Here is a 14,587-nt window from a genome sequence, read left to right as displayed (position 1 = left end):
AGAATCTTTTCTTGCCAAATACAAGATGAAGTTAAGATGCTCCCACTGACACCGGAGTTATAAAGGCAGAAGTAATTGGTGAGTCACTCCCTTTTTGTATTTGTAACAAGGCCACAGTCAGGTGAAAGAAAGTGACTCCTCTGAATCGGTTCTGGTGATTCTCCTTATGAACTTTTCTCTAGGGAAATGCCTTCTTTGCTATGGCCCTGGCTGGAGGCAAAAGTGACCTTAGACAGAGATGACATGAAAGCTGTCCTTTTGTAAAGGTGATAGGCGATACAATAGGACACAGAGCTGATGCACAGAAGTGCAGGGAGGGGTGAACATCAGAAGAGGAGAGTCGCTTTCTCTGAAGTTCCTTTGGTTGAGAAATCAAGACAAAACCTCAAGATGAAAAGCTTGCTGTGACAAAGCCAGTGTGTCTTGATTTTACGTAGAAATGCCAAAGGAGTGTCTTGTCTTGCAAACAGCCTGTTTCTTTTATATAGTATGCAGCTACATGTCAAAAATAACACATGACACCCTAAAGAAAAAAAAAACCTTAAGAAGTTTAAGAAATGGTTATACAGAGGGAGGGGGGTTCTCTTGTTTCCTGTGAAACCCTCTGACCACAGATAAGCTATCCCCTATCTACATTTTAGATCACAAGTGAAAAGAGAACAGATATCAAGTCCAGATTCCAAGATGTAAAGCTGTTTAATATTTATTAAAATTAAAAAGCCAGGACAACGAAGTGGGCATCTATGAGTGGAAGCAGATGACACCAAGTACCCAAGATCCCACCACAAGTGATCAAGTATATGATAAAAATGGTTGTTTCCTATGGGCTTCCTGGTCTCAGATGCAGGGAGTGAACTCTGCCCCTTCCGCCAGTCTTTACATGAAGCAGTTGATCTTCAGTGGCCATCTGAGTTCATTTGAAGTTAAAAGTGTTCTGAAACTACTTCTGTCCTCATTTCAATGCCAAGGAAAGGGGGCTGCCCTAGACTTCCAGGTGAAATAGTGTGACCTTGGAACCAACAACCCCAGTGAGATAAAGGACAGTCCTGACGTATAAGAGTGATGATTCCTAACTTGGAGAAAGGAATGTCCACAGGAGCTGGGAGGGGCTCACCGTTTTAATATAGTCGCTGCCCTTTTCCCTCTTATCTGTTTAGTGTAATCTGCTACTGGATAGGTTGGTTACATCTTTTCTCTATGTCGAGGGTAAAAACATAGAATATAGCACTAGAATAATATTTTGAGATAATTCTTAATGTCCTGTTGATAACATTGATCAGAGTAACCATTAATAAATATTAATTTATTGAACGCTTGTTATCAGACAAGTATGCTGCTGCACCTCAAATTTACTGCATTCAAGACTAAAGTCATGAATCTTCCCCCCTCAAAACACCTAATTAACCTCCACCTTCCTTATTTCTGTTGTTGGAAACGCCATCCTTTCAACTGTGCAAGGAAGAGTTGGCAGAGTGGCTCAAGAAGTACAGCACCTGCCTAGTGAGCGTGAGGCCCTGAGTTCAAATCCCAGTACCACAGGAAAAAAATGCTCAAGTAAACAATCTTAACAATGTATTCTCTTTGTCTCATACCAGATGCCCTATAGGGTCTATCTTCATTATGTGGTCACTTCTCGTTTCACAGTTACAGCCCTCACCAAGTGCCATTTTACCAACTACCCCAATTTGAATAAATTATCCACTAACTCAAGGCCTTCATGATCTCAACTTCCACCTTGGCATTTCTCTCTGACTTACTGCTTTCATTGGCCTTGAGTCCACTCCAGCCACAACTGGTATTCTTGACAAGTGAGGCACATTCTTACCTTAGACCTCAGTCTTAAATGTCCCCGTTGTCTGGAATGTCCTTCTTCCAAATATCCAAATGGCAAGTTTATCACTTCCTCTAAGTGTTTACTTAGGGGTTAGTTCTTCAGCAAGACCACGCATTTAACACTGTACTGAGCCTATCCCTCCATCCCTCATCCCAGTCACCCTGCTAGTCTTTTTTGTCTCCATTGCACTTACCACCATTAACATATTCTAATTTTATTTACTTATTACTTTCACTTAATTCATTAAATGTCTCCCTCTACTAAATAAGACCAAGGCTTTATTGTTTTGTCCATTGATGTATCTCAAGGATAGAACATGCCTCATGTATATGTAGGCGTTCAAAAAAATGTTTGTAGGCTGAAGAAACATGCACATTGAAATAAAGAGAAGTCATGGAAGCGCTATTTTAGATCTTTCTTCTCTTACTTTCCTGGTTCTTGGCCTTGATTCTTGTCATAATCCTTTTGTTTGAATTAGATGTTACCAAAAATTCTAACTCTGGGTCAGGTAAATCTTTTTTCCCTTCTTCAAATCAATGAGTCAAGGATAAAGCAAACCGAACATAGAAATTGACATCAATTACTTACAATTTTAGAATGGGTAATTAAAAATAAGACCCACAATGTCAATACCTAACTGCCTGCCACTGAGTGTCAGCTACTTCCCTATGAACTCAGGTTCATTTTTAAGACTTCCAGTATTTTAGATTCAAAGGAATCCCTGACCAATACTGCCACCTACTGATGAGTAGGTGATAAATGAGGACAATCAGTGCCAACCAGTTTAACAAAAACTAGGAAAAAAAAAAAAAAGCCCAGGAAGTCAGTAAGACGAACTGCTTTTCATAGAAACAATAAGCAATAAATTTACGTTGATTTCTATAAGCACATTAGGCAAAGACTGTGTGAATGCAAAGAATTACAATGACTTTAGAAAAGAGGAGTGTCATCAAACCAGAGCAGGGTTAACCAGACTTCATAAATCCCAGCAACTCCCATCCATAAAAGAGAAAATGTTTGAGACTCAAAGCAAATATATTTGTTTTTATTTTCCATCACACACGCAGAACAAACAGATCCACCCTGAGATTTAAAACTTATTAGAAAGAAATAAAAATCACAGTGCAATCATTTAGGTTAGTAACAGGACATTTATATAGAGACATTTTAATATTCAATTTCTCCTCTGTTTTAGTATAGATAATTTTTTTTTTTGGTTATTTAAATGCAATATTGGCCAATACCAAAGAACGAGGGTCATAGGTTTTGGGAAAGTCTAAAACCTAAAAAATGGCATTTCCATTTTTCTTTACCAAAATGTAGTAACTGTTTCATGGTTAGATAACAAATGTGGTGGAATTAGTTGGCACATGCTTTTAGAAAATCATTTTTTTAAATCATGTAGACTCATATTTCCTAAGTTGTTCCCCTACGTGTTTTAAGTACATAATTTTTCTTTTACATTGTTAATTGTTTTCATCAAAGCATTAATAATACATATTGTCAAAATCAGAAAGAGATAGTTTTTTTTTTTTTTTACCTTTTTGGCATTACTGGGGTGTGAACTCAGAGCTCAATGCTTGCTTAGCTTCAGCTATATCTCCAGCCCAGATACGTTTTAAAAGTCCTAAATAATAGAACCTTACATAAGGAGAAAGTTGAGAAAGGAAATAAGGTTGTATCTCTCATATCTTCCAAGTTGAAAAATTACACAAGACCATAGAAGCAATAAAAGAATAGGTATGAATGAATAACATAAAAATAGACCATATATTAATTTTGAAAAGGTAAAAGTAGGCTCATGAACACACAGGATTAAAAGTAACAATTCCAAGAGAAAATAATTTAGAAAGACATTTAATTATAAAATTCTTTAAATAAAAAGACAATGGCACAAATTATCACAGTTATTTAAATGATCATATCCACAGGCTGCTCTTGTAATTATATGCTAAGAATTTATGACTATTCTCATTAACAGCATTTCCCCTCCTAATTAGAGTGACACGAAGAGCTTCTGAGAATGTAATTTTTCCTAAAGTACTACTAAAAGTGCCAAACGCAGTTGGCATAGCATTCATTTACATTACCTTTTATTTACTGTACTTGAACCTCATAAAATATTTAACGTTCTCTATTCATTTCTCTTATTTACAGTACAGAGGCTCATCTTTTGTCACAATGTGGTCTGGGCTTTAAAATCCCTGCAACTAGTACTTTCCACAACATTTTAATGAATTTATTGATTTAAAATAAGTACACAAACAAAACCTTGTTCACATGATTGTGTCATACTCACAAGTATAACTCTTCCAGTCAGGAGAAAAAAAATCCCCCTTTAATACATTCTCCAATGGCTACCAGATCATACACTGCTATGCATGTTTATAAGAGTAATAGAACAACAGATAGAGTCAGCTATGACTTTTAGAGTTCCACTTGGAAGAGTACAGCATACACAAAGTGATTTGGCCTTTACTTGCTGATAATTGGTAATTGAGTTATTCCACATGGATACATATATTTTTTATTCTTAGTAAGTATTTAACAGTTTGGTAATCAACGGCAGTTTCTGACAGTTTGGTTTTCTTGATCATGGATACAGTTCTATGCACACACATCAGATGAAGTGAAAAACACGTGAATCACACATGATACAAAAGGATGGACTTATTTGGACAAATGATTCAAGGACATGAATACCATCACTCTATAAGGACAAGAATACTATTGAATTAAGTCTGTTCCAATATGTTCTGTCTTCATAACTTGCCATACCTGATATTTATTATCATTTTTTGGTTAAAAACAAACCTTATTGAAGGAAGGCAAATTTGAGGAGGTAAGAAAATACATGTTACAGAATATAAGATTTCAGATGAAAAAAGTGAGTGGTAAAGAATATATATTTTCATACTAAAAAAAAAACCTGTCACATCTGGATAAGTTTCACACAGTATACAAAAACAGCCACAAAGCTAATTAAGCCCCCTTTTTCTCTCCTCAAAAGTATTTGTTTTCTAATAATGATAATTAACATAATTCTGGCAACTGTGTAAGTCTACCAAGTTTTTGAGGCTCCAGGATGTTACTTCTTAGTAGTTATGTACAGTTGAGTGACAAGAGTCCTGCCACTTCTTTTATTTATACTCTTGACCCAGCAAGAATTATTATAGAAGTCCCCAGGGCTAGCTGCAGCTTTATGCTTCTATAATGGCTTTGACTTTATGACCCACTCAGCATTTGGGTTGAGTTGATATAAGTCCTTCATGTAAGTGTCATCATCAAGGCAGCGTTCCCCTGTTAAAGAGATGGGGTGTCCGTTTATCACAGTATGCAGATGGGGATACAATTTTAAGCCTAAGGCCAATAGCTTAAACTCTAAAGTCTTAGATTTCAAAATACTTCTCATTAAAACCCTTGAAGACTTGGTCAAATGATTGGAAAAGTCATTTTGGTAGTCTCCAAATAAATATGTTTCAAATTAAATTAGAAAGTTGAAAATACTTTGTTCTGTGGGCTTTTAAATTTTTATTCACTGAGCATGACAACAGTTTTGAATTCACCTAAGAAATCATGCTTAATTCCTAAGATCTAATAACAAAATGAAAAAACAAATGTATTAAGACTTAAATAATCTTTACTAATAAATTTAATAACTTCAGGTTTTTAATAGAGTTAATTTAATAACTCTATTAAATAACCATATTATTTAATAGAGTTATTTAATAACAGTAGTTTATTTGAAGTTTAAGAATGACCCCTCACATTTCCTGTATTTCACTTTAAATATTAAGAATTCTATAAAACTTCTTCAAATTATTTTCAATTACTACTTTGAATTAAACATTATTTCATTCATTCCTTAACAATGTCACCCTTGCCATTTTCAAGAGTCAAGAAAAAGGTATACTTAAAATTTTTTAAAAGAAATAAGATAGGGCTGGTGGAGTGGCTCAAGCAGTAAGAGCACCTGCCTAGCAAGTGTGAGACCCTGAGTTCAAGCACCAGTCCCATCAATCAATCAATAAATAAATAAAAGAAATAAGATAAAATACAGAACATGTCAAAACTTAATTTATTTATCCTATTTCCTGAAATACTAATATGTATGTATAAGAACTACAGTAGAAAACCAACTATAACAAAAGCAATTATTTTTAATAAAAATATCTAAATACTCTATCAATAAGTGTTATCTTGATCTTCAGACCAACTATTTTGTGATATAAGAGTATATAAAAGAAAGCAGTTCTGAAACACCTGCATCATTGGCCATTCTAGAAGTTATTACTATTCTAGGGGACTTGGCTTCGCTGCAATTGAAAGTAGATGGAAGTTTTTATACAGAAGCAGCTTGAATAGAGCCTGGAAAGAAGGTCAGACCACTAAGCGAATCCATAATAAGCAACCACCTAAAGCATGTGTTCTTTTATTTCCAACTTTCTTTTTTTCTTCCAAAGACATAATTAACAACCACTGGCAATGTCAAATCAGCATATAGAAGGCAAAGAGAAAAAAAATGGGCTTACCAATATTTCCCCCGATTTCATACAAAAAAACTTCCCCTCTCTTGAGAGTCTGGGCCACCCCACTATTAGGGACAAAACAAACTCATTAATTGCATCATCAAACAGCTTGCAAGTAAATCACTTCAACAAGTTTTGCATTCTAGCTAGTGTAGAGACTCCATAGCTTAGACACTGTAATTACCTACACATTCATAATTCCCATCTGTTAAATATGCTGAATAGGTAATAAAAATGTCACACCTGTAAATTAAAATAAATATGTAATCATACATCTGAAGGCAAAATAGTAAGCCAGTGTCTAAATTTGTAAAATTAGAAAGCTAACATAGCATTTTACCTGCCAATTAAATTATTAATATGATGATCTGCTCTGCATAAGGGTCGAATTTCCATTTCAGCTTTGTCGTTGCATTTTATTCAGTGAGTATTTATCATGGGGCTGCTGTGCTGACAACTGGAATAGTGTCAAGATGAATGTGAAGAATTAAGATACGATTCATAGTCCTCTCTGTATTGGTGGTTCAAATGTGGGAGGCACATACACTCCGACAGTGTAGCAGCAAAGAGTCATCATGAAGACTTGACTTTACCAAGAAGGCTGCATTTACACCCTTCAAAGAACAAACTTGCTACCATGAAGAAGTAGCAAATGTGTGAGGAGAGAAAAATGGTTTGCCTTGACCTGGACATTACATGTTGTGTATATGTATTGAAGTATCTCACCATATTGGGCAAGTTTTGTTTTATATACTGGTTAAAACATTTTGTAAATACAAGTCATTGGTAAACAGGAATAAAATCCTTTACAACATTAAGCTCACACATAAAAACTGGCAAAAATTCAGTGATTTGTCAAAACTTTCTATAAAACAATTACTTCCAAAATCTGTTAAAAATTCAGATCTCAAGAAACTAACAGTTCTAGGATAATGTTCAAGAAGCTGCTTTGAAAATGCTCTGTAGTAGACTGTGACACATGGAAAGGCTTATGGACTGCTGGTGAAAGGCCCTGTGGAACTGAGAAGAAATAGCCAGGTTTGATTTATACTCAAGCCATTAGGAAAACTATGGCACAGAAGACGCTTTCCTAACCAGCCATTTAATGGTTCATCTGACTATTCAATTTTCTCCTCCCACCTATGTTCATCACACAATTAGACGGTCAGGGCTGTGTACGCCTTCTGCTTTAAGTTCCACCTGACGTGTTGTATCCTACCTAATAGCCACAGGGCTGTGTACGCCTTCTGCTTTAAGTTCCACCTGACGTGTTGTATCCTACCTAATAGCCACACTTTGTTTCTAACCAAGGGTACATTTATTTTTAAGATGAGTAAGTTAATAATTATTTTTCTTTTTTAGCAGGAATTGGGTTAGTTAATAATTATTTTTACTTATACTACAAAATCCCATAAACTGAGTATGAAAAGTTATTGTTGCTATGAACAGTCAAATTGAATGTTATAAAATATTAATTTTTTTAAAAAAAAACCTAGTCAGATTTTACTCTCATTGATTCTCAGGTATCTGTATTCTTGTTCTACTTTACATAAACCTGAATTGAATTTTCTGGCATATGCTAGTTCCCATATAACATCAGTAAATTCATAATTAATGAAAAAGTATTAACAATCAAAGACTGGTGAATGAATATGTAAATTATTGTACATTTCTTGTTCACTGGCTTCAGTAGAAAAGGTAGGAGAGAACAAGGATGAAAGGAAGTAAGGTTTCCAACCACCCCAACAGGTAGAATGCATATGGAACGTTGTGAAGAAAAACATATAGGTAAACATTTGTTGAGGACTGACTTCACTTACTGTGTTGGCCCAGACAGACATTGCTATGAACTTCATGATCATTTTTCTAGTTAATTATCACAGAACTGTAAGGTAGGCCATATTATAGTTCACTCTTACAAAGGAAGAATTGAGATGTAAAGAGATTATAAAAACTATCAATGAATTCAGATGTCTCTAGCATCTCCAAGCATAAGGAAAGGGCCTGAGGATTGGGAGGAGGAGAAGACAATGGAAAGAAAAGGTTACCAGCCTTTCCCCTGGAGGAATACTTATTTAATAAGACCACCATAAGCAGAAAATCCACATATACAAAGGGCAACTATCACAAAGCTAGTGCTTTCTGTAACAAAATATCAACTAATGTTTCATGCTATACCTTACATATTAAACTCACGGTTGAATATATTGTACAACTTCATAGTCATATCTAATATTGTCAGCCTGTAGAGAGGAAAATAGGAGCAGAATTGAATCCTGGAACTAAATGCTGTGTAAATTAACTATGTGTAGCCTGGAAAAGCTACTCATGTCTGAAGTTAGCCAGACATTCTGAGAGGGGATATCCTTTCAGGGAAGAAAGGCAAAGTCAAGGCAGGGAACAGAGGGAGTGGACAGATTTCATGGCAGCTCAGACACCCTTTAATGAGCAAAGATTAGAAATGCCAACTTCTGCCAGGCCTCAATCCTGAAAGACTCAACTGCCTTAGAACATAATTTCTACTCCCAGGCCTTCTAGTCAGTGTGGAGAGTGGTTAAGGGACTGTCTTTGAGGACAAAAACAATAGGTTCAGAATTCCAGTTCTACTACCTATAAGAAATATATTTCCTGGAAAACAGAAGGAATAATGATGTTTACTTCAGATGTTACTGTGAAGTTTACTCTGGCTTGCTGAAATTCAAGGTATGGCCAGTAAGCCTTTCCTATTTCACCACCATCTGTGAGCTGTACAGATTCATTCCTTCTCTTGATTTATAGACAGTACTTTAAAATAACTTTTATATCCCTTCCAGCACCTAGCAGAGGGTTTAAACAGAACAGAAATGCACAAACTATTTGAGGTACTGTATTAAAACTGGAACGGCTTTGGCAGAAACATGACTGAAGCCCCTCCAATGTTAGAATGAAGAGATTAAATTAAATGAAGGACCAAAATCAGGTAGTCAAAAACTGGGTGCCAATGCCTCAGCTTCCCCTTCTAAACTAAAAATTTAGTTTATTTCAGTAAGTATAAATGGGGAGGGGGCATTAAAACATAATTTTAGACAAAAATAAGAATTTGAAGAGTAAAAAACTGGAAAACCCAATCACTTATTAGTACCTCTAAAAATTCAAGAAAAGATGATTCAGAAAGCACAAACACTAGTGCAGTGAGAGGGAGGCCAATGACCTTTGAAAGACTCTAGAGCATCAGCCTCAAACCAGAGTAGGGCTCAGTTGTCCCTATGGAGAATAGTTTGTGCTCTCCCTGTGATTCCAGAGATACAGGGACTGGTTGCCCACTCTCAGTCTTCATGCTTTCTGCTTTTAATTGCAACATTTCTTTTTAATTACTTACATTTCACAGAAAAAGTTGTCTTCATTTTAATCTCACTGTATCCTAATTAGTAATTTTCCTAACAGCCTACAAACAGTAATTAACCTCCAATCAACATGTCCTGGAAGACTATGGAGTGGTTTTATTTGCCAAGCTGATTATAGGCCCAGTGAAGGATACTCAGCCATCCTGCTTGAAACAAATTCAAGAACACCCAACTACCTCAGCAGACTATACTCATGCATTCCAACAGTCTAATTGTCAGGACTGGTCTTCTTCTGCTGGGAAGACAAAAATTTTAAGCACTTCACACCATTCCTTAGTTTTGTTTTTTAAAAAAAAAAAAAGGCAGGGAGAGGGGGAGAGCAAGTGAGTTATCCCACAGAATAATTAAAACAAAACAGGACTCTACCTTTCTTGGCTGAGAAACCTGGCAAGTACATCACTGGCTTTTAGTTCTTCAGTTAGCTGTATTGCCATGGAAACTTTCGAAAGATGAGGAGCTTGCACTCGAATCACTCCCTGAGGAACGTCAGCCTGCAAAGCAATAATGACACTGGAACAAAGCTGGCAGCAGCTGGAACCCGTAACTCTGTACAATGCATTATATGGTAAGTGTGCTTAACTACGACGCATTTTACTTCACTGCATAAAAACCTTAACTACTGTATAAGGCAATTTGCTAAATTACATCAAACCTCAAATATCCTCTTAATGGTGATAGGGGAACTTTATAATGCCTGTGCAGTAATGCTTAATTATTTTTAAAGATGTAAAGAATGACAGCAATAACCATTACTGCCATATTAAGTACTGATTTCAGAGTATTATCTACTAGAGGGGCTTCTTCATGTAGCAATTTATGAAATCGAATCAGAAAGAAGTCACTCTGTGCAATTGCTACTGAAAAATCTTCCTGCACATACCACAAAACTTTCTCCAAATTTTCTGTCCCTGAGTGTCAAAGAAACTTACTTTACTTTTTTAATATGTTTGTATTGTAGCTACTGCCCACTTGGTTAATAAGCTTATATTTTTGACTATACACTTTGAACTCAAGATGACCACTTCTAAGTCCTTTGCCCATGGACACAAAGTACATTTTATTAATTTGGAAATAGCAATGAAAAATTGAGGCTTGTAATATCAAAATGTCAGCTACTGCATCTGAAATAATAGGCTTAATTAATTCCTAAATGGTTCTGCTAAAATAAATACTAATTTATTATTTATAACCATATGTCTTAAACAGACTTTAGAACAGCATGCACAAATTATGTTTAAAGATAATCCTTTAAATATTATAAATACCCCATTTAATTCAACTGAAATTTACCAGCATGTACTGAGTACCAAATACTGGGCTAGGTCTACTTACCTAGAAATAAATAAGTCACAAGTCTTTTATCATGCACTATTTTTATGCCCACAATATCAATTTTTAAATGGAAGTGGTCTTAAATTATTTTTGTTCTTAAATATAAATCACAAACAGGTCACAGATACCATTAATTTAATTTCTAAGTCCAACAAAAATATTTTGCCTTTAGAATTGGGCAATACAAAATTATAGGAGCACCCAAAAGATTTAAACTTGCTTCTCGTATTGGGAGAAATTTCATCGGAATAACAAAGGAAAGAGAAGACACATTGCTGAGGAATGCTGAGGGAACATGGGCCCTATCCCCCTCACTCCCACTTCACCTCTCACTCCAGCCTGGACCATATTTTCGGTTCTTTGACTTCTACTTTCTGGGTCATTATAAGTTGGTCTAATTACCTTATTCTCCTCTGGCCTTACCCCTAGGATTAAAACCTAATTTACCTTTCTTCCCCATTCTGTGACAAACTACTGCCATCTGTAACATATTGGAAAATGAGCTGCTTCTTCCAGTGGATGGGGCATTTCCTGTGGCAGTGCTATTATCTTTCCTTTTGGAGCAGTTATTAATGGTATAACATAACTCAGGGACTACATGTACTTCTCCCTTGTGGTTGATCTCTAGCTTATGGCCTACTGTGGCCATTCTATCTGCTGACTTGGCCTCAACTGTCTGTTTCCTTCATAGGAAGTGGAAAACGATAAGCTACTACTGACAACTTTAGAGTCAGAGTGAAAATGTTACTAGCAACACTGTTCTTAGCATACCCATTCACCTCATCTACTCAGTAGAGACATCAAATACTGGCATTTTGAAATAACCCGCTCTATTACTGTAATATTGCATATAAATCTGAATGGCAGGTTAGGGTTTATAGATAACAATAACCTTTATGCTGATAATAGCAAAAAAAAAAAAAAAAGGCAGCCAAATCCCAAAACTATGGTAATAAGATTTAAAGTTTTATACACAGAAGGTCCATAATAAACGTGTAATAAAACCAAAATGAGCTAGAAAAATAATATACTACCATAGAGAGCTCAGAGAGATGGTAACTTTAGTCTGTTCCTTCCATGTCTGTCTACTATTCCTTGTAGCATATTCTATTGTTTACTTAAGAAAGCTGGTCAAAATTCTCTACAAACATCCACCCTATTCTCTCTGTGTATGCTTACTTCTCTTTGGGGTGTCTCTTAACTATCCATATTTCAAGGCCCAGCAGAAACACCTCAAACTCCATGGAACTTTCTCTTTCATGGAATTTTTCACTTGATCTCCTTTATAATGAGGATCCTAAAATATGGTATCTATGTTCTAGCTAAATCTGAGTCATATTGGTAGCCACCCATCAATGTTCATTGATTAAGTGAATCACTCAATATTTTTCACTAAAATGATGGATTAATGATAGTAAGCATTCTCTAGAGTAAAAGAAAATATATAAACCTATTTCCTTATTATTTAAAAAAAATAATCTTAGGTAAACTGCCAAAAAGAAATAAATTAAATTATCTCTATCATTTGTTATTTCTCCTAAAAACAAGAAAAGACAGAAGGGAGAAAAGAATGTAAAAAAGGAATTGAAGAAGCTACAAGAGGTATTTTAGTCATTTCCTCCTACAGGAGGATCTGAGGGGAAAAGCCAGTGTTCCCAACACTAGCAGACACTTATTTAAAGGAGTAACCTGTCTTTGCTTTTGAGGGATCTCAAGAAGACAAGAAGACCTCACTATGCTACCATAGGCCAACTTAAGCTCAGTATTAACCCTGCCTAAACTATGCACTGAAGAAATGTTGACTCATTTCACACAGGTTGGGTATATTGATGTCTTTGAAAAGCCTTTCATTAGGCCGTCAATGGCACATGTACTTTCCCAGGTTGACTGTTGACATTCCCTGATAACAAGAGCAATTAGTCAAATGGTATGAGGCTCTACGGTTTATAGCTAAACAGAAGCAAGTCTCAGCTTGTTTAGTGTATCCCATCCAAATTCTCCCAACATTACAGAGACTGAGAGTCTGACTCAACATGAATCTACCATATCTTTACACCTTTGGAGAAGAAATTAGTTTAGACAGTAGATGTAATGGTAGAGATAGCTTAAAAGTTGTTTCTGGAAAGTTTTTGTTGATACATTGACAATGGAGGCCAAACGCTATTTACACAAAAATGGTAAACAATAAAGGATGCCAAAGCTCTCATTTAAATGGGGGATGACAACCACATTAAACTCTAGAATCATGCTGCATCAAATACAAATGCTATTAGTATACTAATTACTTTGAGCTGTCAAGCTTTGAGAAGACACAACATGCCTGATCATTCAGCCAAACAGTCTGTTCTTAACTTAAGCCATAAACGCTGAAGCTACACACAGTATAACCTTTGTAAAACTTCATATTTCACATTTTCTAGTCTAACAGCTATGATACTGTCCTCTACTTTTTGGGAGAAGGGGGAGTGAAGGATGTGCCTGTGAACTGAATATAGGTGATATACAGCAGGACTGGAGAAGAGAATGTGATTAATGCTCCATTGACATTTAGTCACCACAAATTCCAAAACTTAAAAAAAATGTTAATTCTTATGCGGGCACAGACTATTGTACTAGAGACAATGAACTCATGATTCTTATATGTTTTTACATATTGAACTATGGATTATTTTTTAAATCTGATTTTATTTCTTCCTTGGCTAAATTGTTTTTTTTTTGTACTTTTCATAAGGTATAAATACTGTATTCCTCATATTTTTATACTCTAAAAATTTAGTGTTAAGACCTTTAGAAATGAAATTAATTTTTTTCATTAAAAGCTCATTTAAATGTAAAACTGACATTTTTAACGCTACTGAAAACACTTATCTCCAAAAGAGCAAATTGGAAATAAAGCTTTCTCAAAAAGAAGCTCAGTTATAATACATATCTTAGAAATTAAACAAGGACATTTTAGCAAGGTATCTTAAACTAGAATGGCATATTCTATCCCTAGTCTGAATTGACAATACTGAGAGGCAGCAATATAGAAGATATCCTCTACTATTTTGAACTGCCAGTGTTCTGGTTATAATTGGGTCTTTGTTATCCAAATGTTTTAAACTTCTATCCAACTCATGGATGCAGAGAATTTTAAAGATGTGCCTTAAATACTTCCCATAGTTAATAAGCATTTAACTTCCAATGAAATAAGTTCTGAGATTTTTAATATGATATTTTTAAGCACTATTAAAAAATCAGAGAGTGTCATAAAAAGAAACAAGATATTGTGCTTGATATTATAATTTGATTTTCCACTTGGGTCTCCAAGTTAATCCAGAGACTGTTTCCAGACCTAAAGCAGATGCTTGAAACAATACCTGTGACAGTGCTTTGTAGTGAGAGCTGCTAAATGAAACCAGACCTGGAATTCTGAATGGAGCTATGATTTCAGGCATACAAACCACCCAGAGTCTACCCAGCTCTACTCAGCCAACTCCAGGATCCTCTGCTGACGCAACGCAGTTCTT

The 14,587-nt window shown here is 35.4% G+C and overlaps 1 protein-coding gene across 5 annotated transcripts in view; it reads right to left on the bottom strand.

Moving 5' to 3' along the window:
• Window positions 1-2,863: 2,863 nt before the first annotated feature.
• Window positions 2,864-14,587, bottom strand: part of Arhgap18 (Rho GTPase activating protein 18) — a 179,745-nt gene continuing 168,021 nt past the window's right edge. For all 5 annotated transcript variants that reach the window (XM_074074960.1, XM_074074955.1, XM_074074970.1 and 2 more), the window contains exons 13-15: window positions 10,113-10,237; window positions 6,367-6,428; window positions 2,864-5,134 (exon numbers count right to left, since the gene is read on the bottom strand). In XM_074074960.1, coding sequence (XP_073931061.1) covers window positions 5,043-5,134; window positions 6,367-6,428; window positions 10,113-10,237 — 279 coding nt within the window. In that variant the 3' untranslated portion in view covers window positions 2,864-5,042. The remainder of the gene's footprint in view (window positions 5,135-6,366; window positions 6,429-10,112; window positions 10,238-14,587) is intronic.

Source organism: Castor canadensis, chromosome 1 (assembly GCF_047511655.1).
Source record: "Castor canadensis chromosome 1, mCasCan1.hap1v2, whole genome shotgun sequence".
Classification (NCBI taxonomy): Eukaryota; Metazoa; Chordata; class Mammalia; order Rodentia; family Castoridae; genus Castor; species Castor canadensis.
This window is presented reverse-complemented; position numbering and strand designations above follow the sequence as displayed.